The sequence below is a fragment of the Tripterygium wilfordii genome, chromosome 21, assembly GCF_013401445.1.
Source record: "Tripterygium wilfordii isolate XIE 37 chromosome 21, ASM1340144v1, whole genome shotgun sequence".
Lineage (NCBI taxonomy): Eukaryota > Viridiplantae > Streptophyta > Magnoliopsida > Celastrales > Celastraceae > Tripterygium > Tripterygium wilfordii.
In genome coordinates, this window is record NC_052252.1 from 1509359 (window position 1) to 1534032 (window position 24674).

Sequence of the window (24674 nt, forward strand, 5' to 3'; positions counted from 1 at the left end):
GTGACGCTCGTCTGACTATCATGCTCTCACTGTCTCCGCTACTAACCCTGCTTTCATTCACAGCTACTTTGCCCACTTCTCAACTTCAAACGTATCCCTGTAATCTCGGCAACTATCAGTAAGAACCTCACCCTCCTATCCTTAAACCTCACCCTTGTCCAACTCGAGGTCTCAAATGGATACGCATATCCATAACCGTTCATATACATACTCATTTCAGTGGTTTTGGCAAGGCCAACAGTCTACAGAGGCCTCAAATGGAGTCGGATTTTTGCGAACTTGAAGAGGATAGAGAATTGGTTGCCAAAAACAGTGGGAGTTCATAACCGTTGGGGTTACCTTGCTGTTTCCTCAGTCCCAACAGTCATCCTAGCTCGGTCAGCAGTCCCTGGTCTTCGTCCATGAGGGTGGCTGCAGTAGGATTTGGGTGTCAGAGAGACAGACGAGAGAAGGAAGATGGTTTATTCGTATTATTTTCTTTTTCAAGTTTTCATGTTTCAATTGTGGCCCCTAGACTTTCTTTAATTCCTCGTTTTCTTCACAAAATTTTGTTTCTTTCAATTACACCCTTGTTATGGATTTTCATTTCCCCTCAATTATTTTGTTCTGAAAAATTCATGGGCCAAAGGTTAAAATATTGGGCCAGATTAATATACCATACCCTCGTGGGCCGTGGTTTAAGATATATGGATCAATTATATGAGAACTCATTTTATACCTTGTTGGAGTGAGCATTTTTCAAAAATATGTAATTGAGTATGTAAATGATTTTTAGAGTATGTATGGTACAATATACATAACCCCATTATAGAACTCATTGTCGGAATTGCTCCACACTTAATTTTTATTGTTTTCAACAAACTCCTTAATCATAGGGATTTTGCTAATCCACGTTTACCCTTTTTTGTTTCTCTCAACAAGATTACCATCTACTCAACAACCTTTAATTGTTTCTCATACCAGTAAGTGTCATCGATCATACCAACGAAAGGTAACTCGGTTGACAATTGATTGGATTAGACATTTGTGTTCAAAGTTTGATTCTAATGATAAACATCGGTATTTTTTAAAAAAAAAAGAAAAAAAAAAAGTGGCATCGATCATTCTCCGAACATGATTCTTATTTCCTTGCAACGACTATCTTGGTCTCAACCCATAATAATCTTCAATAAGCCTTTGGGCTTATCCTTCACGGGCCGTCAATGCTATGGGCCCTCCATTTAGACTTTTTTCCTCTATCCGATAAAGGGATGTACATCGGACCGGGTCTTAGGTTGTCGGTCCGGGTCAAATTTTTTCATGAACGGATAATTGGGAGTAAGATCACTTTGGACAACTTAATTGTAAAAAGGTCATGAACATTTTTAAAATTGTAAAAAAGTGCAATTTAAGGGTAATGTGGTCATCTGACTTAAGATATTTTTTAGTTTATACCTACAATACCCTTCTTCTTCTTCTTCTCCCTCCAACTATCCAACTCTAGTGTGTCCTCTCTTTCTCTCATTCTTCTCTACTAAAAGTTATCTCCTTCTTTCTCTCATTCTCATTCTTCTTCTTCTTCTTCTTCTTCTAGTTCTCGATCTGAATTTGTTCTTCGTTGCCTTCTTCTCCGTTTTTGGCCAAGTTTCTCATCTCTTCATCGCCTTCTTCGTCTTTGCTCAATCTGGACTACTTCGAGTTGCTCTGCTTCTTTTTTGACAGATCTGAACTATGCTTCGTTGTTCAATCTCGGCTGTGCTTCGTTTTTTTGCAGATCTGGACTCTGATTCGTTTTTTGCAGAGATGTATCACTATAGTATCAATATAGTATCACCAACACCAAAAAACCACTAAAATAATACAATTAAACCAGTATGCATACTTCATCTTCCTAATTACTTTTCCTTTTTTGATTTTCTTTTCTTGGTTACCTCTCTTGTTCGTTTTGGAAAAACATTTACAAGTGCATAGATGTATCACTATAGTATCACGAACACCAAAAATTCATTAAAATGATATAATTGAACCAGTATACATACTTCTTCTTCCTAATTACTTTTCCTTTCTTGGTTTTCTTTTCTTGGTTTGTACATCTCTTGCTTGTTTTGGAAAAACATTTACAGCTGCAGAGATGTATCACTATAGTATCACCAACACCAAAAATCCACTAAAATGACATAATTGAACCAGAAAGACATGTAATGCAATCAAATTTACATTCTAACATTTATATCATCATTTTATGAGCAAAAGATATAAATTGAACACTAAATTGGATCTTCTATTTAAAAGTATCACTATTGTATCACAATTCGTGGAGAGAGAAAATCAAATTTGAGGTTATTTTGGTAAAAGATGATCCTCAGTGTACTTTTTTAAAAGGATGTTTTAGTGATTGCACTTTTTTACAATTAAGTATAATCTAGTGTACCGGCCTCCAAAAGTCCCTTTCATGAATCTATGTATCCGACCCATAACCCTCCGGGTTACCCGGAAACCATTAACAAGGCCGAACCCATGAAATTGAAACCATGAAGCATGAAGTTTCCAATTGACTGAAGAGAAAGAAGCTACGTACTGTTCATGTTTCCATAGCTATTCTAATGCCATGCCATTGATCACAACCCAGAAGATCCTCTGCTGAAAAAAACTGGAGCGCTTTGATCCTGCCACCAACTCTCTAGTCTCCTTCACTTTCCTCAGTTTCTCCACCCACTATGCCTCTCTGTGTGTTCTTCTCTCTGGTTGGATAGATGTTTATAGTCTTATACTTTGCATCTTTTTAAATTTCTTTGTTCTTTAATGACAAACATCCTTTAACAGAAAATAGTAATTTTGAGGAGGGAAAATAGTTTAGTTTTTCGACATATATTTTATGCAAATATGTACAGCAAAACTCACTGAACCAAACACCGGAAAATTATGACTTTTCCTAGAGATCCTCTCACATATAGTATTATAACAAGGTTACTTTTCTATAATGCAATTATTACCTTAGTGACGGATCTAGGGTCCAAAATCAATGGACACAAAGATAATCATTAGTAATAGTTTTAAACAACAAAACATTACGGTCTAGTTTGGTAAAATTTTTTGAAAGTAGCAAATATACTAACAAAAATGTTGGACAATTTTAGTAGCAGATATGCTGTATGAATGCTGGATAGATGTTTGGTTGTACTTTTACTGGTAACAATTATTCTGTGTAGCATATTGTGACAAATTACAAGCAGGGCTATTAAGCATTTTAGCTGTAAGCAAGACATATAAATGTATATATAAACATAAAAGTTTAAATTTATAAAATAAAGAAAATTAATGAAAATAAAATAAAGATAATTAATTTACAATCCATAATTAAATAATAATATCGGTGACTACTATTAATTAATTATATAAAGTGTAAAAATTGTGATATTTAATCAAACACTTTCTTAATAAGGGTATATTTGGCATATCAATAATTGACTGGGGATAAAATAGGAAAAAACTGGTTAAAATTTGTGACATTGTACAAATTTGGAACATTTTATAAGTAGTATAAATGCTCCTAAAAAAGCCATTGGAATAGGTGTCATGAAATTGTTATTTAGATGACTTGCAGCATTATACTAGCAAGTAGTATAAATGCTGCCAAAAAATATCATCTAAACTGGCCCTTACATCTTTATTTATCACAATTTTTCTTTGAGCCTAGTACATTTTGCCCAATACATACGATGAGTTTTACATGATTTCACTGGAGGCACAAACCCAATTAAGTGAAAACACATATATCTGTCTCTGATTATCGGTAAGATATTTAGTGGTACTGATACACTATGTCAAGTGCTGACGTGGTGTACTAATACATGCATGCACTATTGCCTCCCTTTACTTGTGTTTTGAGCTTGTTTTCTTAATGAGCTTGAAAGTGTCCAACGTCTCTTTGGTTTCTGCATTTACCAACTGCAAATGCAAGTGAGAAGATAAAAATTAATTAGGGTAAGAATTGTTGTTGTACGTAGAATACTAAAACTAAGGTCCATGCCAATTACCTCTAATCTCATCTCTAGATGTTTTACATGAACTCTCAAGTATCCAAACTTCACGATCCGAACCAAGCTCCATTTCTCGGGCTTTTGTCATCACCAATTCATAATTACACAAAAAAAAAACTATATACATATATGTGTGGATATATATATATATATAGAAGAGATCTTATTTACCTTAGCATCTGGGAACTCATCCAAAGTAAATCCAGCCATGCCAATAACAAGATGAACTGGAGCAGTGTACGGCTCGAGATAATATGTGTCGACATCACCAACTTTCTCAGGGGATCCAAGACATTCTTTTTTATAAACATTGCAGGTCCTCTCATAATTATGTACATGTCCCCAAAGCGCTAGATCAACCTATCATATCACATATATATAAAGTAGGGTACTGAGTAACGCAGTGATTCTACCACGACGCCTAGGTTTACCTGCCCTACCCTACCTACATGGTAAACCTAAGATGCGTGAATTTCTACATCCTACACGCATCAAACAATTATAAGATTCCCATGAAGGTGACTCCAAAGAAAATTTATCGGACATGAGATTTGAAGTAGGATATCTCTTCCGTTGACAATATTTAGTAGTCCTAACAATTTACCACACAACCAACTCCGAGCCCGACTAGTTAATAATTAATGTAGAGAGCAATATATATGAAGAGTAAATTAATAATTATTTGATTATCATAAAAAAAATATAATACGTATGTATTACCTTGTATTTTTTTAGTAGTGGCTCCACAGCATCAACAAATCCTTTGTCAACATTACTGGTAACTGAGCTAACCATGGGTCTGTGCCTGCATTTTTTTTTATTATTTATTTAAAACAAGCTAGCTATTAGAAGTGATCAATGATCCTTAATTACCATAATCTCGCAAGAATTGTCTTTTATATTATCAGAAAGTAAACATTAATTAATTTTACACAACATGAGATTATTATTATTATTTATTTATTTATTAATTACCCAGTAAATATTAGCCAATCTATTTTTGATGAATCAACTGAAGCCATGTCCTTTTCCATCCATGCATACTGTAAAATAATGTCATAATTAGCATGAAAATGGTAAACATCCCAGTAGTTGCAATCCCAGTTATCTCAATTGTTGAATTGGACATCCACATCCAAATGAATTCGTAGGCTCCACATTTTTCACATGATGCACATGAAATCATGTTCATACAACTCAACAGCTGGGATAATTGAGATACTAACTGCTAGGATCACTATCATAACTGACTTATTTAACAAGATGAGATATCATATGTACGTACCTGTTCGGAACCTTCTTTCCAATCATGTTCGGTAGAAATTACAGTGAAATGAACATTTGCTTCTTCTATGGAATACCAGGGTTTATCTTTTCCTGCGGTTGGCATGGGAAAGTATTGTTCATAAGGAACCCCACACTCTCCACCCGAGTCAGGAGTTTGATAAATCCCTCCGGCATTAGTATAATCCCTAAATTGTTGCAAAAACATACATATAAATCTCGTTTCAAATAATTGCTTCTACATTGGATATTATATATGCGAAAATAATAAAGATGTCATCAATTGATATCATCTTAGTACTGAGTTTGATCCACATGTCTCACATAATGCAACTGTTAAATGAATCATAACTGTTAAGTGAATATATATATGTATAGATATACCTCTCGTGGTTTCCGATTGCAGTCATGTAAGGTACTCGAGAGGCTAAAGGGTGTATGAGGTGAAGGAAGTAGTCCCATTCGACTAAAAACCCAGTGGCATAGCTTATGTCTCCGATGTGGAATATTGAATCTACGACTTTATCAGAATCTACTTCCTTAATCATTGCCTCAACGACTGAGATGGATCCCGGCTACTCACATCGAAAATCTCTCACATAATTAGTTGTTATTAATTTGCAGTATACAAGATGTATAATCCTAACATTCTGTACGTATTTCAAATTAACTAGTCGAGAGCCGGCCGTGTGATGCGGAGCTAGATGATTACCTGAATGTAGTGCTCGACAGATTTATCACGGGGAGCCTTTCCCATATCACCGAAAGCAAGAAATCTGAGTTCCTTTGAAGCTGCTCCTGCTTCGGGTGGTGTTCGAAACTGGATTTTCTCACTCCAACCAGCTGCATCACTGAATTATTTGTATATGTATAAGAATCTATCTATGATCACTCCGGTCTATCACTACAACAGTTGATTCAACGCCAACACTATTAATAGAGCTTCGCAAAAACTTAAAAGGCGATCGTTATTGTTTTATTTCAACGCTTCCACGCTTTAGATGAAACATCGTTAATTTATAAAATTACGGCGCTTTGTAAAACACCGTTGAATTGGTATTCACTATTGATCACCGAAGCGTACTGTTTCTTTGATTTAGTTATGGCGCCGCGTAAATAAATTTTAATTATTGGTCGGATCAAATTAACAAAAAATATAGAATTAATAGTTACGCATGCAATTGTATTATGAGCACCTTCCATATTTGTAGACGTATTTGTTTGAAGGCTCAAGCCCTACCATGACAGCAGAATGAATGTATCCTGGGTCGTGCCACCCAAAGTCCTTTGCAGGTGTTGATTCTTCAAAACCTATAGATATAAAATCAAGTGTGTGTGTGTGTGTGTGTGTATATATATATAAAGTCCAGCTCATGCTATACGAAAAGAAAAATTGCAACAAGGAAATATAAACTCACCGCACATATCTTCTTTTGTGAACGTAGTAAATGTTGAAATAGCTTCTTGTTCAACATTTTCTTTTCCATAGTGCACCATTTGTGGTTTATTATCCCCACTAACCCACGTTACTTTCATCTACAAATCAACCAGCCATACATGCATGGGTTTTAATATTTGGAATCAAGTGTAAGTAAAATCTCTTTCTTTTTTTCTTTTTTCTTTTTAATTATAGGGGAAGGGTCTTAGAAATCTAAAGTCTAAACATAGGGTAAAAGTGCAACAACCCTTAAAATGGGCTCCCTAACGTGCGAGGAAATTCAAAGAAATGGGAAGCTAACGTATTTGACTCTTAAGACCTATTACTTTGATGCCATCTCATAATAAGATTTGCTAATTTGTCATTAAAATCAATGTGTTCTAATATGGGCTTCTTAACATGGTATTGGATTGGTATGTATGTCTCGATTATGGTAACCCTTTTTCGATCTTGTTCAGGTCACTTTGTTGTGTCTTTGAATTTTTGCCACCCCACAAATAAGGGTACGTCCAGTTTGTCCTTGGGCGATTTGTGGAACCTTCATATTTGGCTAGCCAACAAGGAATCACAAGAGTATTTTAAAACGAAAAGCTCTTTTAGCATGGTCCATGATATGCATTTTAGCTCCAAAGCGGACAATGTATCCCAATTAGTCCATAGATATTACTTTCTTAACATAAAACATAATAAATCGACCCCCTTTAATTTCCAAATTATTTAAAGTGCATGTAATTAATTAATAACTAGAATTAAAGGCTTTGTGTGTTGCTTACCGATGTTCCGGTGGAATCTATGCTAGAGAGATGTCCATGTAACGGCTTGTTTGGTTTTTCAAACTTCACACTTTTGGTCGACCTAGCCAAAGTGCAAGGGGTCTGAAACCCACCACCAAACAAAACGAATGAAAACTTTGTTCTGAAGTTGACGATATGGAATTTTAATTTAGCACTACAAGTCCAAAACAAGCATTTTTCCCCCAATTTTCTCTTGCAGTCCTTGTTCTTGCAACCTAGATAATCTGGATCATTCGTCACCTTTTGCGCCTGCCGTATTGAATACCAAAGTTTTATGCAAATATATATATATATATATATATATATATATGTGTGTGTATAGGTGTTGATCAAAAATGCAAGTTGTTGAGACTTGAGATATTTGTTTTGTCTCCTAAAAGAGGCAAAGTTCCGCTTACAAGCGATGAGATGAGTACCTTAACAGGATAATCACATAATAGAGGGAGGATGGCGGTATCGCCAGTTTGTAGATACATACTCTCAGCCTTCACACGACAAGCATCCACACTGGATACGAACGAGGAAGAAAATTAAATTAATTAGTAAGAAAAGCAGACCAAAAAAAACTCAGCGTGACACAAGGGTATTGTGCTCAGTGAGAATCGAACGCAATGCCTCCCGATTCCATATAGTTTGGCTAACTAGGCTATCACCCAGGTGGTTGAATCATACCGCATATACAAATCTATGAAATAACACTTACTTGGAATCTGTAGGAGATATCAGCGCAACCCAATCCTGGTTTGCAGGCTTTAGAGGTACTACAACTTCTACTATGATATATTCTTCCTTTTCATCAGGACCGAGATCAGCAGGACTTCCTACAACTTGGATTTGATGATATTTGGTCTTGTGTAGACACTCCGTTAAAGCTCTTCTATTTATGACCCGGAAATCCGAAATCGCGGTATGGTTCCGATGATAGGAAATAGACTTCTCAACCAAAGGATGCAGCTTATATGAAGCTGAGAAATGAAACCAGAACATCAAAGAGAACAAGATCTTGAAAACACCATTACTGTCCATTTTTGTGAGCCAGCCAGCTGGGGCAAGCTAGCCTTGTTTCTTTGAAAAAAGTTGGAATTTGAAGGAAAGATCAATATGTTATATGGTCTGGTTCAGTACTCTTGTACATATATATATATATACACTTGTTTGGGATGTTCCCTTTTGTCCAGCCGAACACCTTGGTCCATATGCAAGAAATTAATATTCGTGTGTAAAGCAATCGACCCATGTCGAAATCAATTTAAAATATTTTGGATAACAAGGGTGGAATATTACTCTTTGTTCTATGTCCATACATAGTGCTACAATTATCTAGAAGGAAATATATACCATAACATACAGATGTAGGGGCTCCGCAAGCAATTCGTTTAAAATTATAGAGTTTACGATTTAAATCTAATGGTTTGAGAGGTATGCCACATCACACCATCTTTTTTTTTCATTTTTAAAATTTGTTGAACTTTTTTTGCACCATTAAATATGAATTATAGACTCCAAGAAATTACTATGTATGTATCATAACATACACGTACATATTAGCTGTAACTAGAAAAACCCAATAATAAAAGAATGAGGTAATTAATATTTTATCTTGTCGGATCTAGCTAGATAACTTATTAGCATACAGATGTGTAAACCTTTGTTCCTATATTACCCCATGGATGAAGGGATTTTATTTTTTTTTCCCATAGTTTTACAACATGTTTTTCATGTAATGTTATAAATGGGATACTCATCACCCATAAATCCAACCCAAAAAATTCGAAAAAAATGAACTGTCCGCTCGGACAAATGTCAAACAAAATATGCAACTTACAATAAATACATATGTATAAAAGCTGCCAAGCTGTTTCCGGATATCATTGAAGAATCCCCACAGGCTGTTCTTAGGGCATATGCACCAAATGTATTCCTTTTTTTGGGCAGCATATAAAATTACATAAATATAGACATATGCACCAAACAAACAGAGAATGCAGAGCTATTTAATTAAAACCTTTTGTTTAAGTATAAATATTTTCGTTAATCATCATAGGCTAACCCACCGTTCCTCTGTTTCAAAGGTTATATATAGCCAAATGCCCAAATGTCTATTCATTTAGTCATTAATTGTGTTCAATATTATTATTGTTTCATGACACAATCTCAATCAAACCACTTAGGGTGGCTGATCGAGTTGGATGGTAATAATTGAAATACTGTTCTTGCAGGATTGGGGGCTGAAATCCCTAAAATTCCAACCATTTTATTATATCTAATAATTCATATTTATTGATGCCAACTCGGCACCAGATTTTTTTAAAAGAAAAAACAGACGATTAGAAACAAGAATAGTATCTGCCGTTGTAGGTTATTCTCTTTCCCAAGGCCGGCTCAAGCACTAGACAGCTAAGGTTGCCGCCTTAGGCCCAATTTCTTTTTTCCCTAGTTCTTATACATGACAATTATCAATTTAGGAACCAAAATAATTAAAAACCTACATAGTTACTAGCCTAACTATTCTAAACTATCTCCTAGTGAAAAAAAAACACCTTTCCTCCACAAGTTATTTCCACAAGTTATTGAATGGAGAAGTAGGAATGAAGATGAGGGGTAATTTTGAATAAGAGAACTGCCCAGCCCAGCCCAGCCCGATTCGTGCCGGTCATATGGGCTATAATTTGAATGGAAACGTAGGCCCAGTGATCTCATTCAAAGCCCATTTCCGTCGTCCATTGTCTTAAGAAAAGACCCGATTACTGTAGGTCCGAGATGAGAACTCGGAACAGTCTCACTCACTATTTTTTCTTTCCTTTTAGCCTTGCAAAGAAAATTCAGAAATGCTTGCAGCAGGAGGGGTTTCCAGGTCAATGTGGGTTTCGATTCCGTCTCTGCTTCCTTGTAAAACCCAAAATTCAGATGCAAGAACGTGCTTGCCTCGGAAAGTTGTACACAAATCCCGTTCCTTGTCTCGTTTCTCAGCACTTCCTCTCCGCAGGAACTTTTCGATTCAAACACATTTCTCTTTGAGGGCTTCTTCTTCGGGTAAATTTCCCAAACCATTCTTTAATTGCGACATTTTTTTTATCTTTTTTTTTGGATCATTTTATTTAAGACAATTGCATGGAAGTATGTTGTTTCAATTTCGCTGCTGTTGAGTCAAGTCTGCGAATTTTTCTCTCTTTGATTGCGTTAAGTATGAGAGAGAGTGATTTTTTTAGCTTTCTGATTATGCATGCCATTTTTCGACATTTTGTACTTTCTTGTTTACAACAAGGGCATGTTTATTGAATATATAAATATGCTTATTGAAGAACATTCCAAATGGAATGAGCATTATTCCCCTGCAAAAAAAACTGTCATAGTTTGTGTTTCTTTCTAAATCACATTCAATTGATTAATTTTCTAGTCTTCATGATTACTCATACTTGCTGCATCTGAAGTGACTGTATTTTATAGATCATAAAATGAGTGGAATATATGAAAATGCAAATACAATTTTGACATTTTTGCAAACTGTTGCTGCAGTTGGAACTGCTGAATATGCAGAAGAACCATCAACCAAGGTGAAATTTCAGAAGTCTTTGAGTTTACCAGGTTGCGAAAGTTCAATGTCTTTACTTGGAACTGGTAAGCTTGTATCTTTAAATATGACTACTAGTCTATGATCCATGCATACTCCAAAAGCACCTTATGTACGAGGGATCTATTAACCTATTATATATGACTATAGGACAGAAGGAACGATGTAGGAGTAGTTGGGATCCTTTTTTACATTACAAATGAGGCATATGATGGGATTTGTGCCTCTGCTGTAATAATGGGATAGATCTTTGTCAGGAAAGTGATTCCTGTTCAAGCAAAGGTCTGGTATGTGTTTATCTTGCCAGTTACTATAGTGCTATCTGAAGAAGTCCTAACACAAAGTGTGGCTTTCAGTAAATTTCGCATTTATGGATTTAAATACTTCCAGGATACAGGGAGAAGGTTTTTGCAATCATTGGTGTCAAGGTCTATGCTGCAGGACTCTATATTAACCAATCAATCTCAAGTAAATTGCACGCATGGAAAGGACGCCCAGTAGTTGAAATTCAGGAGGATTCATCCTTGTTTAACTCAATATTTGAGGGTAATAGTGATGTATATTGTTGTCTTTTTACTTGAGAAAATAGAGAGAGAGAGACTCCGTTGGGATTCCAATATCATTATTATTCTCTGATTGTATTGCAGCACCTTTGGAGAAATCATTGCAGATTGTTTTGGTTAGAGATATTGATGGCAAGACATTCTGGGATGCATTGGATGAAGCCATTTCCCCAAGAATTAAGTCACCTTCTTCGGTTGATAAATCTGCTCTCTCAAAATTCCGTAGCATATTCGAAGGTCGATCCCTTAAGAAAGGAACTTTCATATTTTTGACCTGGTTGGATCCATCAAAGTTGCTGGTGAGTATTGAAACACAATATACCGAATTAAAGATAATTCTTTTAATCTGTTTCTGGTGGTTTGCTTCGGTTTCCAGTTCCCCATCAATCCATCATAGTTTTGCTGGTTGTATTTGATTTTCAGGTATCTGTGTCCTCTGATGGTTTACCATCAAGTGTGGATGCTGCAATTGAGTCAACAAATGTCAGCTTTGCCCTTTTTGATGTGTTTATGGGAAATGCTCCAGTTTCTCCTTCGTTGAAAACATCAGTTGCAACTGGGCTTGCAACAGTCCTCTCAAGTGAATAATATGTGTATTTTCAAGCTATGTTACTCTAGTGAATACCATGTACACCACTGCATGAAATAGATGACTTTGGATGCTGTAATTGATACTGAAACTCTTGTAACTTTTCTGCGGTTTAAATGTCTTTGAAAATTAAACAATGAAAGCTAAATGCTTAGAAGAGGTTTAATACATCGTGCTTCTGCATAAATATATCGGTGCCCTGTGATATTTCTGTTTAGAATTATGTTGCATTATCCATATTCCTGCCTTCAACTGCACTAATGCTTAGGAAAGTTTGTCATATTTAATCAAGGCCTAATGAGGCCAGTCGATGTGGTGAGATGACAATAGTGTACTGTGGCAGTTCTACTTGTTGAGAACCTGAAGAAAACTGAACATAGTATTGGATTCTATCAAGGGATTGCTAGAAAGGATAGTCATTAAACAAAGAATTATGAATATTTTGCAGCTGATTCTGATTTTATTTGCTCAAGCATCTTGACAACCTCTGTCATAGTCGGTCTCTGGGAGGGCTCTGGCTCAAGGCACATAAATGCAATTTTGAAAAAATAGTCAATCGCTTTGGCTGGGTAGCACTCCAAGCTACTGTCAACTACGTGCTCCGCCCTTTTATCTTCAACAACTGCCTTTACCTGTTACAATAAAATTAGCAGGTCAATTTGCAGTGTTGCGAAGTAGTCTGTCAGTCTATGCAGTAGGAGTTACTTTGAAGAAGAGACTGGAAGCAAGAGCTCAATGACAGCGCATTCCCAGATTAAAATCCAGGTCAGTGATTCTGAACTTTTACTTACATTATAGAAAAAAGTGATATTGAACTTTTTAGGGGAAATTATTTTGTGAAACCCAGTGGAAATAATTTTACTTATCAGTTCCAAGGCAGCAGTATAAAATTTTATTCGTGTTTCACATTCTAAGTTGTGGTTGCTAGTTTTTGTGATTTGTGAAAGTTAATTTTTTCCCTCAATTGATTGGGAGAGAAGGTAACCTCAAAAGCTGTTCCATCTCTTTAAGAAAAAGAATCTAATTAAAGGGTTCTAAATTTCTAGTCTTACCCATGTCACAAGCTTGGTTCCTTCCTCGAAAAATGCTTCATCAGTTGGTTTCTTCCCAGTTAGAAGCTCTAGCATGACAACTCCAAAGCTGTATACATCTCCTTTTGTGGTTGCCCTGCCAGTATCAAAATATTCTGCAGAATGCAGAATTCCATATGTTAAATTTGTGCGCACAGGAAAAATAGAGAATGAGAATGAGTTTATGCCTAGTTTTCAGATGCTTTTACCAGGAGCCAAGTATCCAAAAGTTCCGGCTACAAATGTCGAAACGTGAGTTTGATCAGGTTCCATCAACGTTGCAAGTCCGAAATCTGAAACCCGAGCCTCCATGCTCTCATCCAGCAATATATTGCTTGACTTAATATCTCTGTGGATTATGTGAGGTATGCAGTCATGATGCAGGTACGCTATACCTCTTGCAGCTCCTAATGCTATTTTGTATCTGGAATGCCAATCCAATAGCTTCCTGTCCATTGATTTCCCTGCAGTACACTCATTTAGTTTTAGACTTCGGTGCAGGTGAACGATAGCAAGTTTTATCACAAAATCCGTGAATTGTAAAGTACCATGTAGGAATGCATCCAGACTTCCATTGGGCATGAGCTGATACATTAGAAGATTATAATGAGGTGCAGTGTAGTATCCATGAAGAGTCACAATGTTACGGTGCTTGATATCCCCCATCGCTTCAAGCTCTCTCTCGAATCCTCGATCTCTGTCTGCACTTCCCTTGTTTAATCTTTTCACAGCAATGGCTATGGAGTCAGTGATGGACAGTCGATATACAGTTCCGTAACCTCCAGAGCCAATGATGTCTTTGTTGCTCAATTTCAGTGTCTTCTTCAAGAACTCCTCCGATGTTAGGGATTGTAACGTTGCTGACCTGAACATCACCATCTTGCCACCTGCATTTGCGGGTATGTAAATCATTCATATTTCTTCTTAATTCATATAGTGAGTGCATAACTGTATATGGTGATTTGACAAACCTGAGAAGCCGTCTTCATACACCATGTTCTTCCTTCTCCATCGACGATAGAGAAGGATTGAAATAATTATCTTTGATATAATGAAAGCCATACAGCCTAATGTGATGTAGAGTGCTATCACCCTTGAATCCCCCATTTGATTCTGCAGAGGACTTGAAAATCAAACATGGAGGAAATTCATCATTTTCAAATTGACATTGAAGTACAATGAGTTGTAAATGTATTCTTGAGACAGTTTAGCCTTTTGGGTTGCCGTCGAATCCACTGATTGTTAAGAATGCTCAACAGGTTAACCGATTGGATTGAAACTAAATTTGCAGAAATTGTCAACTAATCAAAATGACTATCTGAATAAACCAATGTAATCTTATTCATCAAGAGAAAGGAACAAGAAATGTACCAAATTTGAGCAAGGAAGAGTAGTGAAAATACACAAACCTCAGAAGTTTACAGATGATTCCCTCAATTGTATATCTTGATGTTTGTTTGTATCTGATGCAGGCATTCAACAGATGAAGAAGTTGAATAATTGTAAGGAGAGAGGGAGAGAAGATGAAGAAGAAAGTGATTTCTGTTAGTGTGAAAAGGCAAAAGGCTTCTTTTTGTTCTGTCCACATTTATTGACATTTTTGCGTCACCAACTTTAGTTCTGTTCACAGGTTGTCACCATCTTCTCTTGTTCTTGTGATTTATGAATTGTGAGTGTATTAAGGCAAGCAATTGTAGTCTACGTATCTGGGAGATGTGGAACGCATGCCAAATGTTTGACTTATCATTATTTTGTTCAGTTCATATCATCATCTTGAGGGCTAGTGTGTGTGTATTAGTAAAGGTTATCACGTGAAGGTCTCGTGAGGAGGAAAAAAAAAGAAAGATAAAAACCATGTGTTGTATCCACAAATCACATACCATCTGTCCGTACTATTTATGAAGGAGTTGGGGGATTCAAATGTGTAGTGTTGGTGCATAGCAGTGAAAAAGGACTTAAGCTTTTTGAACATTGATAGGTGCCAATGATGTCTGGTCAAGCTAATGAATTAGGCAACCGATCCCAACATGTCTTCCGAACAACTCGTGTGCAGGGAAGTTTCTTACATGTTAACAGGATAAGTCCTAGATTGAGGGCCAGTGTACAAAAACTCATTAGCATACCACATCCCATTAGCAAATCCCCATACATTACTAATTGGAATGGAATCTTAAATGTAATTATATCTAATCCAATCAATTACCAACGAAACCATCTTTCAATTGTTTTATTGAATAAAAGAACTGGTGATTTTTTATACTACCTATAGAAAAGAGGCAGCGATGAGAGATGGTCTTGTCCGCCGGCGCGGTGGAATTCACACAAAACTCCATATCTTCTTCCCTCCTCTTTGTCCTTCGTCGTGATGAGAGATGACCTTGTTGACATTGATATGGACTTAATAGATTTCTCCATGTGTCGCATAATGAGTGGATCATACGCACCACATCAGCGTGATGACATGGTGCGCGTCTTTTCTATAGAAAAGTCTATCCACATCGCAACGGTTTCTCTGTTTTGGGCCAAAGCCCACGTCCAGGTCCAACATCAGCCAATGGTACTTTGGGCCGACAAAACCTAACTGACGATAGTTGGGACTTGGGAGATTTGGCTCTGCCTCTGTTCCCACGTACCCTTCTCTCCCTGTTCAGTTGGCCTGTTCTTCCCTCTGTGCTTCACTTCAATCTCTCTGCGAAGACCCAACGCAATCATTGTAAACCAAATGCTTCAAAATACGAGTTCTGGTTCTTGTCGATTTGCATCAAGCAGTTAGATAAATTCTTTGTACGGTTTTGCTTAATTTTCTCGTTGCAGCAACTGCAATTGATGAGACTTCTAAATTACATGCGACAATGGAGGGGCTTCGCGAGGGATGCTCTCGAACAGACATCAATTGTAGCCAAGTTCCTTTGCTTGCTACATGTCACCAACACCTATGTCTGCTCTTCTACCCTCGTATGTATCTCTGTCGCTCTTGTAGTTCATTTTAGGGCAAAAGGCCAAAGAGAGGAAGAATTAAGTGACCATGTTGTTGCAGGTATATGGTGTTAGCATGCTCCCAACACTGAATATTGCAGGCGATGTGGTATTGGCTGAACACATGTCTCACCGAATGGGGAAAGTGAGTCCGGGAGATTTAGTGCTCGTCAAATCACCAATTGATCCAAGAAAGACTATGACCAAGCGTGTTATGGCCATGGAAGGTGATAGGGTTACTTTCCTTGTGGATCCAAACTACAGTGACAGGAGTTGCACTGTACTGGTATGGCGTAAATCACTTTCCTTCTTATTAGATTGTATTTTTTTTCTGAGGTAAAGCAGATTTCAATTTGGTAAATTGTGAGCACATAAAATCTCTGGGATCAAGAATTTCCATTAGAAAATTCCTTTTTATAAGGGATTAATGCTTGCAGTTTTGAAGCTTAAGAGAACAAATTCAAAGTTACAGATACTTACTTAGTCGCTCCCCTAGTTATTCAAATGTTTTCCTTGTGCCAAGTTTGAGAAACCAACCAAATCAAGGCTAGGTTTGGTCGCCATGGTATTTTAATGGAAAAGAGACTTGAAGCCAAGTATAGTGTTCAGTATTCTTTCAAGTCAAAGTAATTCAAAATGGCATAGAAAAAAAACAGATGAAAAGTCCATTGCATGGCTGGTGAGTTAAACGTTGATGTAGGCGAGTCTACAAGATGAAATTTTTTTGGAACTAGCAGCACGTACAAATGAACAGTCGAGAGTGTTTATTATCTATCTTGAATTCAAGTCATAGAAGTTTCCTTATTATCAAGAATTTCTGGCATTGCTTTCTGTCCATACTGTCAAATACCACTTATTGGCATCTTGCTGCATTGCACCTTCATCTCAATAAAAAAGGAGATGGTGACTGCTCACTTCAGTGGTTAGTATATATACAATATCTTATTGCTTTTCACTATGTGTCACACTCGTAAAGCAGTGGCGGTAATTTATCATACATACTAGAATATGGGATGATCATGACTGTTCACTTTAGTTCAAGGTTATTATCCGTGACCTCTACATGGTATGATAATTCACATTATTCTGAAAAACGAAAGCCCTTGGGTCACGAGCATTTGGCATAATGAAAATTACAAATGACATTTCACTAGTTTTGTCATGTAATATATCTAGTATCTGCATCGTTCATTATTTGATGGAGTTCAAGTAGTGGTGTCCAACAGAAGGTCATAATTTCTTCATTGCTAAAGTTTCCATTTCTTCAGCCATGTCTATTCTTAGAAGAATTTCCTATTTTTTTTGGATAGAAAGAAGAATGTAGATCACTGTTCTGATGGAATTATGGATTATGTTCTAGCATTATATAGTAGCTGTAATAATTGCTCACTTTTTAGTCTTTTCTGTTTTTTTGATTAACCTGTTCTTTCCTTTGGGCTTAAATGGATAGGTCCCAAAGGGCCATGTGTGGATTCAAGGGGATAACATATATGCTTCGCGTGATTCTCGACATTTTGGCCCTGTTCCTTATGGTCTTATTCAAGGAAAAGTGTTTTGGAGGGTAAGTACTTCTTTTGTGTTTCTTTTTGCATGGGGATTTTCTAATTTCACTAATTAGGGCCAGAACATTTTTTTTTCTTATGGAAAATGGTTTCTCTAATCAGTCTATCTATCTCTAGCCCCAAATGGATGGATTGTCCAAATGTTGCGTGTTTTCTTTTTTTTGTGTACTTTTTTGGACTTTGGATTGATATGTGTTATAATTTACTGGGAATATTTGAAATGAAGTCAGTCTGATTTAGCTCTTCGTTCTATTTTCGATTTGATACTCTGAAGCCTGAGCATCTATCACCAATATTATTAAAAAAATTTTATTGTACCCAAGAGAGAGAGAGAGAGACATTTAAACTAATTGAGGAATATCATATTTTCCAGCACTTCGTGAGATATGCTATTTACAGGGTAAAATATATAGCATTGGCTAATGTATTGATACAAAGCCTTAGCCGCTGCTTGTTGAGGACCATAGCTTGAACTGAAGATTGGGTTGAAGACCATAGCTTGAACTGAAGTTTGGGTTTTGTTCTAAAGTAGTTTTATTAGGCAAATATAAGGAAAGGCAGTTCAGCACAGAGGATGGGAATTTGAAGAATATAATTATATTTGTAGGCATGTGTGCTTATAATTATATTTGTCCATGTGCTTTTTTGTGGTTCCCTCCTAGATACTGTGTGATTAGTTATTCTAAATGTTCCAGGCCAACAGCTTATACCTATTGTTTTTTTTTCTATAGAAGTATATGGTATTGGATGTCACAATTCCCACAATTGCAATAATTTGTTTGTTAAGCAATTCGATATAATGCTAGCATGTTCTTTATTTTTGTCTTTTGTATTTAAGCAAAAATTTTCTGGAAAGTCTTGTTTAGTAATTTATAACTTTCTCTTTATTCATCAGGTATGGCCACCTGAATTCTTTGGATCATTACGACAATGAGCATAACTATGAATTCTTTGGGATTTCCTTATTTTAATCTGCCAATTTTCAATGTTTGATCCAGTAAGTATGATGGATAAGCATTTTGAAATTTTTTCGATTCCATATGTGATATAACCTTTTTCCATTTGCAATGATGACTACTGGTTTCTTTAAGTGTTCAAAGGAACTTTTAGTTCATTTGTTTGATAGTTGAGGTGCAAGTACTTTCCATGCGGGAGACTGTTGATATATTTGTGCACATATATTGGAGAAATTTGATAAAATTGACACCATTTTGGTGAATTACATTGATAGAATGTATGATTATATTGAGCTCATATATAGTTTTTGACTTGACCATATATCTATCACCATGTTACTTTGATATAAAGTATTTTGTTGAACCTTTATATGATTGGAGGTGCTAGTCGAAATTTTTTTTTTTAAAATGTCATGGAGACGGGAAATACTATATTCATCAACCCAAATTGGGAAAGAGAATTCTCTTAAGGCTTTAAGAGACTCGAGCCACTATAAAGATGGATTACAACTCAAATGATTAAAAAGGAAGAACACAAAAACAGTTGTCGTCAGAGACCTTAGGACGACATCGTATGCCATCGAATATTGTCGGAAATTGAACGTATTGTGTTACACCGGAGTTTGTTGGTTTGGAAACTCAAAAAAAAGGGGGAGTGCATAAATTAATGATTCTTGTACCTCTATATTCAAAGAATTTTTGAATCCATTGAAACTATACAATGTATATTTATTCATATTTATGGAAAATGCATTTCAATATATTTGGCATCTCGATTTTAGTTGGAGATTGTTTTGCTAACATCTTTTTTTAGATGTTCAAAAGATTAGGTATCCTTATTGTTTTTCTTTATTAATCTTCTCTGTAATCCATCTGCTCTTTGTGGGAGTGACTACGGGCCTCAATTTCTCGTATTATTGATAAATGAATAAGATACCTTATTTGAAAAAAAAAAAATTGAAAAAGACAACCACCACCTCAAAAATATATCTTTTAAATATGAGATGCGTTCTGTGGATTCTTGAATCTGACTGTGACTCCGTTCTTCACTGCATCTTTTAGGTCATTCGAATCTCTGACTTCCTTTCTTCACATATAGCTTAATCGTCTTCATCAATGGAGGACCGACTGGTACTTTCAACAAAAGCACGAGGCTACTGGAGATGGAGGAAACAAGACTTCTTCCCGGAACCCTCCTTCCAAGACTTCTCCTCGTACAAATCCGCTCTCTCCCAAACCTACCCTCGCCTCAAGAATCGCCTCCTCTCACGCTCAACCGAGACCACTGAGCTCGTCACTCTTCGTAAGGAGAGCGAGAACCCAATGAATCGTTGCCTTACCTGGTGGGACCTCATCTGGCTTAGCTTTGGCTCCGTTGTCGGCTCTGGTATATTCGTTATCACTGGCCAAGAAGCCCGCGACCATGCTGGCCCCGCAATTGTACTCTCCTACGCCTTATCTGGCCTCTCTGCTCTCCTCTCCGTATTTTGTTATACTGAGTTCGCCGTTGAAATGCCGGTGGCCGGTGGTTCCTTCTCCTTCCTACGCGTCGAGCTTGGCGATTTCATAGCTTTTATTGCGGCCGGGAATATTTTATTGGAAGCGATTGTGGGTGCTGCTGGGTTGGGTCGATCATGGTCTTCATATTTTGCGAGCATGATCAAGACCAGCAACTCTGACTTCTTGCGAATTAAGGTAAATTCATTTGCGGAAGGTTTCAACCTTCTAGATCCACTGGCAGTGCTTGTTCTTGTAATTGCTAATGCTATAGCCATAAGTGGAACCAGAAATAGTTCTGTATTGAATTGGGTCAGTTCGATTGTTAGTGCAATGGTGATCGTGTTTGTTGTTGTTTTTGGGTTTTTTCATGCCAAGACTTCGAATTTGGTGCCCTTTTTTCCATATGGTGCTGAGGGTGTTTTCCAAGCTGCAAGTGTGGTGTATTGGTCTTATACAGGCTTTGATATGGTAGCTACCATGGCTGAAGAAACTAAGAAACCATCTAGGGATATACCCATTGGATTGGTTGGTTCTATGTCCGGTATCACTGTGATTTATTGTTTGATGGCCTTGGCACTGACCATGATGGTTAAATATACGCAGATCGATAGGAATGCAGCGTATTCGGTTGCATTTGCGCAAATTGGCATGAATTGGGCCAAGTATTTGGTGAGTGTATGTGCACTCAAGGGAATGACTACAAGCATGCTTGTTGGTTCTCTTGGACAAGCTCGATACACCACTCAAATTGCTAGAGCTCATATGATTCCTCCATGGTTTGCTCTGGTTCACCCGAGAACTGGAACCCCTATCAATGCTACTCTGTTGGTTACCATACTTAGCTGTATTGTAGCGTTCTTCTCTAGTTTGGATGTATTGTCCAGTGTTTTGTCGTTTAGCACTCTGTTCATTTTCATGCTTATGGCCGTTGCGTTGCTTGTGAGACGATATTACGTTAAGGATGTTACTGAGAAGAATGATTTGATGAAGTTTTTCGCATGTTTATTTGTTGTGGTTGGTTCTTCAATTGGAGTGACAGTATTATGGAATTTCGACTCGAAAGGATGGATTGGGTATGGTGTGGCTTTGGCGTGTTGGCTCTTTGGGACTTTGGGAATGACTTTACTCCCAAAACAACGTGTTCCGAAGGTCTGGGGGGTTCCTCTTGTTCCATGGTTGCCATGTTTGTCAATTGGAATGAATTTGTTTCTCATTGGATCACTGGGTTATGTGGCATTCTTGAGATTCATTATTTGCAGCATTGTCATGCTTTCATATTATATATTGGTTGGTGTCCATGCGACTTATGATGTAGCTCATCAAAATCAAGAAGAATCAAAGTTTGGAGAGAGTACATAGCCTGCCAATGAAGAGGATATACGGCTGGTTCACTTGTAAGGCATTCCGCTGATGATTTTCACATTCCTTTATGTTCCTCATGGTACTTGGGATATTGCTTTGCAATTCTATGAATATTTGGGTTAAACTGTTTACTTCTGCACATGGATTTATAATGCTCAAGACTTTCCTTCTTCTAGAATGATTGTGTACAAGAATTTATTACTCTGGTGTTTGCCAAACAGTCAATCTGTTATTGTTCCTACACTAGAAATCCTTGGATACACTGCACTAACAACGGCAGTTGCATATCTTTGGAAATGTTTCTCACTCATTGAATAATATCAACTTGTTGTATAGGGTACCTATCATTTCAATGCCAGGCCATTCCTGCTGGTGCAATAACATATCATTTCATTGGTGATTTTTACATTCATTTATGTATCTTTTAATACTTAGGATACCACTTTGCAGTTCTGTGAATATTTAAGGTGAATTGTTACCTCATTTACACGGATTCGTGATAGTCAAGGGCTCAAGGTTTTCATTGTGTTCTTTCATTGTGTTCTTTTTCTCCATGTGTATAGGCTCGTCATAAATGATTTGCAACAAATATTAATTTCCAATCGCTCTAATATTTTGTTAAACAAACAATTTTTAGCATCAGCCGCTCATTGCATATAAGCGCTTGAGGAACACAGACAATTTGTATGTTTTGTGGATAATTCTCGTACATTTTCTTCTTCATTTCAGAAACGTTATATTTTGACACTCATGACATTTTTTCTAAGAGAATACTTTTACAATGATAATGTGGATCTTCAGTGCCTCAATTCATCTTGTTGATTTACAGTGGCAATTTCTTTCTATACAAAGTATTGTTTTATAGTTATGAAACTCAAAGAACAGCCGAACACATATTTTACTGTGTCCAGGCGAACAGCTCTTTTCCCATTGTTCCATAGAATGCATACACCTTACTTTTCTATTTAACATCAGTTAAATGATCTATTAGAAAAAAGATCGGTTACGTGGGAGACTATGAAGAAAGAATGCAGCAGATCCTTTATTTAACTTCCCAGCTTACTGCTGCTGGAGGTTATGCTGCTCGACATGACGATAAAGCCTTACTCATCTGAGTCTCTTACACACAAACACACGTATGTTTTGTTCTTGATCACTATGAAATTAGATAGGGACAGTCGTATGATAGGTGATGATTGGTGCAAATACTTATTATTTTTCATGGTATGTACTGATATTCTCCTGTCATAGCAGATTACAGCTCATCCGAGCTTGATATAGGACAATAACAGTTATGTTCCACATCTTATGGTCTCTTGAAGGCCAAGTTTGGCGTTTAAAGGGCAAAAGATGCTTAGAAGTTTAGTAATATTAGGACAAGTTCTAATTTGCTGCAATAATTATATCAGAATCTTAAATAATGTATTTGGGGAAGAACAAATGCATCATTGGATGATTCTTTGGTACTGTATGATGCATGGACTTGCTTTTAAGAGCTGATGTCAAAATTACAATTCTATATTTGCCACTAATTAATTGAACACGTATTCTATGTGCAAACTATATGATTCTTTATGACTGGGACTGCCCTTCACTTTTAATGGATGAAGCTCTTCTGCATGTTTTTAAATGTAAATTTGATATCTTACACAGTGTCTGATTACCTTTGTCTTTGCTTGGAGGATGAGCTGTTGAATTTTCTGAAGACTTTGGATAGTTTTGTATCATTGAAAATCGTACTTTGGATAATGTCATTCCACGTGGCACCAACACATTGGTGGTGGTAATATATTATCCAAATCTCAGCCACAAAAGCTACAATCAGTATTCATTGATCACTATTTGATATATCAGAACACCAGTGCCACAGAGAGAGAGAGAGAGATAATTATTGCAGTAATGGCATCCTCAGCAGTTATAGGTTCACTTAGTCTGAAGCCATCTCCTTTCACTGTAGACAAGTCAGCAGCAGTGAAAGGCTTACCCTCTCTTGCAAGATCTACTGCTTCTTTAAGAATTGTGGCCAGTGGTGGCAAGAAGATCAAGACTGATAAGCCCTATGGTATGTAATATGACTAATATCAATGGCCCTATACATACATACATACATACATTCATGCATGCATCCATATATTGTGGAGTCTTTTGTCTTCAAATTCTCAATTTTGGTTTAATTTGACTGGTTGTGTGGGAGTTCTCTCTCTATTTTCTTTCCTTATAACTTTTTCAATTTATGTTTAACTTGAATGTTTGTGGGGGGTTCTAGGAATTAATGGAACCATGAACTTGCGTGATGGCCTTGATGCATCTGGAAGGAAGGGTAAGGTATGTCTTGAGATGTTGAATATGGAAAATAATTATTTTGCTTGAGTAATTTTGTGGTGGATTAATTAGGTTTTGATTGATTCAGGGAAAGGGGGTGTATCAATTTGTTGACAAATATGGAGCTAATGTTGATGGGTACAGGTATATATAATAAGAATTAAATTATGCACTTGAACTCTTCAATTTAAAGAAGACTGATATTAATATATATTTTTTAATATACAGTCCTATCTACAACACTGATGACTGGTCTCCAAGTGGTGATGTTTATGTTGGTGGTAAGCAACTTTGCCTTGAAACTTTTTTTTTTTTGTTTTTAATCAACTCTCAAGGCAAGGGGTTAGTTTACCTTAATTAATTTAGTTTTGGATGGAGGCCAATTGATATGTATATGAATGCATGTGGCGCAGGAACTACTGGGTTAGCAATATGGGCAGTGACCCTAGCTGGGCTACTTGCAGGGGGTGCACTTCTTGTGTACAACACCAGTGCTCTGGTCCAGTAGAGCCTATCTATCTACTTGGCTAGCCACACTCTTATTTTGTATTGCAATACCTGTGTAATATTTTGTATGTCAATTCTCAATTTTTTTTTCCCTCTGTTGTCTTCTCATATTCTTTTTTGTAGCCGATCTCTCTCTCTCTCTCTCTCCCCCCAACTGCATA

The 24674-nt window shown here is 36.7% G+C and overlaps 6 protein-coding genes across 9 annotated transcripts; 4 read left to right on the top strand and 2 right to left on the bottom strand.

The window, feature by feature from the left end:
* Nucleotides 1-53: 53 nt before the first annotated feature.
* On the bottom strand, nt 54-8561 carry LOC119989666 (probable inactive purple acid phosphatase 27). Its single transcript, XM_038835327.1, has 15 exons — nt 8239-8561; nt 7952-8042; nt 7515-7784; nt 6722-6839; nt 6500-6614; nt 6016-6154; nt 5688-5878; nt 5305-5491; nt 4995-5062; nt 4740-4824; nt 4191-4379; nt 4017-4097; nt 3857-3927; nt 345-411; nt 54-242 (listed from the first exon to the last, which is right to left on the bottom strand). Exons 1-15 carry the CDS (start codon nt 8559-8561, stop codon nt 54-56), a joined length of 2184 nt encoding a protein of 727 aa, XP_038691255.1.
* A 1742-nt stretch (nt 8562-10303) lies between these two features.
* On the top strand, nt 10304-12445 carry LOC119988335 (fatty-acid-binding protein 3, chloroplastic). 2 transcript variants are annotated; one of them, XM_038833332.1, is made up of 5 exons: nt 10304-10568; nt 11043-11153; nt 11497-11652; nt 11754-11968; nt 12093-12445. In XM_038833332.1, the coding sequence occupies exons 1-5, from the start codon at nt 10364-10366 to the stop codon at nt 12255-12257; spliced, it is 852 nt and encodes a 283-aa protein (XP_038689260.1). In that variant the 5' UTR covers nt 10304-10363; the 3' UTR covers nt 12258-12445. The 2 variants fall into 2 exon arrangements, with proteins under 2 accessions (XP_038689260.1, XP_038689261.1); XM_038833333.1 differs by having other exon boundaries at nt 11052-11153.
* Nucleotides 12446-12590: 145 nt separating this feature from the next.
* Nucleotides 12591-15061, bottom strand: LOC119988333 (receptor-like serine/threonine-protein kinase At1g78530). Of its 2 annotated transcripts, none has more exons than XM_038833330.1 (6): nt 14738-15061; nt 14300-14451; nt 13877-14215; nt 13538-13792; nt 13311-13444; nt 12591-12890 (listed from the first exon to the last, which is right to left on the bottom strand). In XM_038833330.1, the coding sequence occupies exons 1-6, from the start codon at nt 14914-14916 to the stop codon at nt 12690-12692; spliced, it is 1260 nt and encodes a 419-aa protein (XP_038689258.1). In that variant the 5' UTR covers nt 14917-15061; the 3' UTR covers nt 12591-12689. The 2 variants fall into 2 exon arrangements, with proteins under 2 accessions (XP_038689258.1, XP_038689259.1); XM_038833331.1 differs by having other exon boundaries at nt 14300-14441; nt 14738-14873.
* An 879-nt stretch (nt 15062-15940) lies between these two features.
* On the top strand, nt 15941-18954 carry LOC119989330 (mitochondrial inner membrane protease subunit 1). Of its 2 annotated transcripts, none has more exons than XM_038834773.1 (4): nt 15941-16283; nt 16366-16590; nt 17755-17865; nt 18762-18954. In XM_038834773.1, exons 1-4 carry the CDS (start codon nt 16155-16157, stop codon nt 18798-18800), a joined length of 504 nt encoding a protein of 167 aa, XP_038690701.1. In that variant the 5' UTR covers nt 15941-16154; the 3' UTR covers nt 18801-18954. The 2 variants fall into 2 exon arrangements, with proteins under 2 accessions (XP_038690701.1, XP_038690702.1); XM_038834774.1 differs by lacking the exon at nt 18762-18954 and adding an exon at nt 18266-18673.
* Nucleotides 18955-19899: 945 nt separating this feature from the next.
* Nucleotides 19900-22024, top strand: LOC119989329 (cationic amino acid transporter 8, vacuolar). The gene has a single exon (XM_038834772.1). It carries the CDS (start codon nt 19939-19941, stop codon nt 21679-21681), a length of 1743 nt encoding a protein of 580 aa, XP_038690700.1. The 5' UTR covers nt 19900-19938; the 3' UTR covers nt 21682-22024.
* Nucleotides 22025-23478: 1454 nt separating this feature from the next.
* On the top strand, nt 23479-24621 carry LOC119989331 (photosystem II 10 kDa polypeptide, chloroplastic-like). The gene is made up of 5 exons (XM_038834775.1): nt 23479-23746; nt 23951-24009; nt 24095-24150; nt 24235-24287; nt 24420-24621. Exons 1-5 carry the CDS (start codon nt 23584-23586, stop codon nt 24512-24514), a joined length of 426 nt encoding a protein of 141 aa, XP_038690703.1. The 5' UTR covers nt 23479-23583; the 3' UTR covers nt 24515-24621.
* Nucleotides 24622-24674: the final 53 nt, after the last annotated feature.

What these genes read in the sequence shown, in the direction of transcription:
- LOC119989666 (XM_038835327.1), bottom strand. Translation starts at nt 8,561, where the DNA reads ATGGACAGTAATGGTGTTTTCAAGATCTTGTTCTCTTTGATGTTCTGG. An exon ending in CACAAAAGAAGATATGTGCG is followed by an intron (nt 6,615 to 6,721) that starts GTGAGTTTATAT and finishes TTATATCTATAG; the next exon opens with GTTTTGAAGAATCAACACCT. An exon ending in ATGAGTTCCCAGATGCTAAG is followed by an intron (nt 4,098 to 4,190) that starts GTAAATAAGATC and finishes TGATGACAAAAG; the next exon opens with CCCGAGAAATGGAGCTTGGT.
- LOC119988335 (XM_038833332.1), top strand. Translation starts at nt 10,364, where the DNA reads ATGCTTGCAGCAGGAGGGGTTTCCAGGTCAATGTGGGTTTCGATTCCG. An exon ending in TTTGAGGGCTTCTTCTTCGG is followed by an intron (nt 10,569 to 11,042) that starts GTAAATTTCCCA and finishes TTTTGCAAACTG; the next exon opens with TTGCTGCAGTTGGAACTGCT. An exon ending in AATGTCTTTACTTGGAACTG is followed by an intron (nt 11,154 to 11,496) that starts GTAAGCTTGTAT and finishes AAATACTTCCAG; the next exon opens with GATACAGGGAGAAGGTTTTT.
- LOC119988333 (XM_038833330.1), bottom strand. Translation starts at nt 14,916, where the DNA reads ATGTGGACAGAACAAAAAGAAGCCTTTTGCCTTTTCACACTAACAGAA. An exon ending in ATCATCTGTAAACTTCTGAG is followed by an intron (nt 14,452 to 14,737) that starts GTTTGTGTATTT and finishes TTGATTTTCAAG; the next exon opens with TCCTCTGCAGAATCAAATGG. An exon ending in TCTGGATGCATTCCTACATG is followed by an intron (nt 13,793 to 13,876) that starts GTACTTTACAAT and finishes AGTGTACTGCAG; the next exon opens with GGAAATCAATGGACAGGAAG.
- LOC119989330 (XM_038834773.1), top strand. Translation starts at nt 16,155, where the DNA reads ATGAGACTTCTAAATTACATGCGACAATGGAGGGGCTTCGCGAGGGAT. An exon ending in ACAGGAGTTGCACTGTACTG is followed by an intron (nt 16,591 to 17,754) that starts GTATGGCGTAAA and finishes TTAAATGGATAG; the next exon opens with GTCCCAAAGGGCCATGTGTG. An exon ending in AAGGAAAAGTGTTTTGGAGG is followed by an intron (nt 17,866 to 18,761) that starts GTAAGTACTTCT and finishes TTTATTCATCAG; the next exon opens with GTATGGCCACCTGAATTCTT.
- LOC119989329 (XM_038834772.1), top strand. Translation starts at nt 19,939, where the DNA reads ATGGAGGACCGACTGGTACTTTCAACAAAAGCACGAGGCTACTGGAGA.
- LOC119989331 (XM_038834775.1), top strand. Translation starts at nt 23,584, where the DNA reads ATGGCATCCTCAGCAGTTATAGGTTCACTTAGTCTGAAGCCATCTCCT. An exon ending in CAAGACTGATAAGCCCTATG is followed by an intron (nt 23,747 to 23,950) that starts GTATGTAATATG and finishes GGGGGGTTCTAG; the next exon opens with GAATTAATGGAACCATGAAC. An exon ending in GCTAATGTTGATGGGTACAG is followed by an intron (nt 24,151 to 24,234) that starts GTATATATAATA and finishes TTTAATATACAG; the next exon opens with TCCTATCTACAACACTGATG.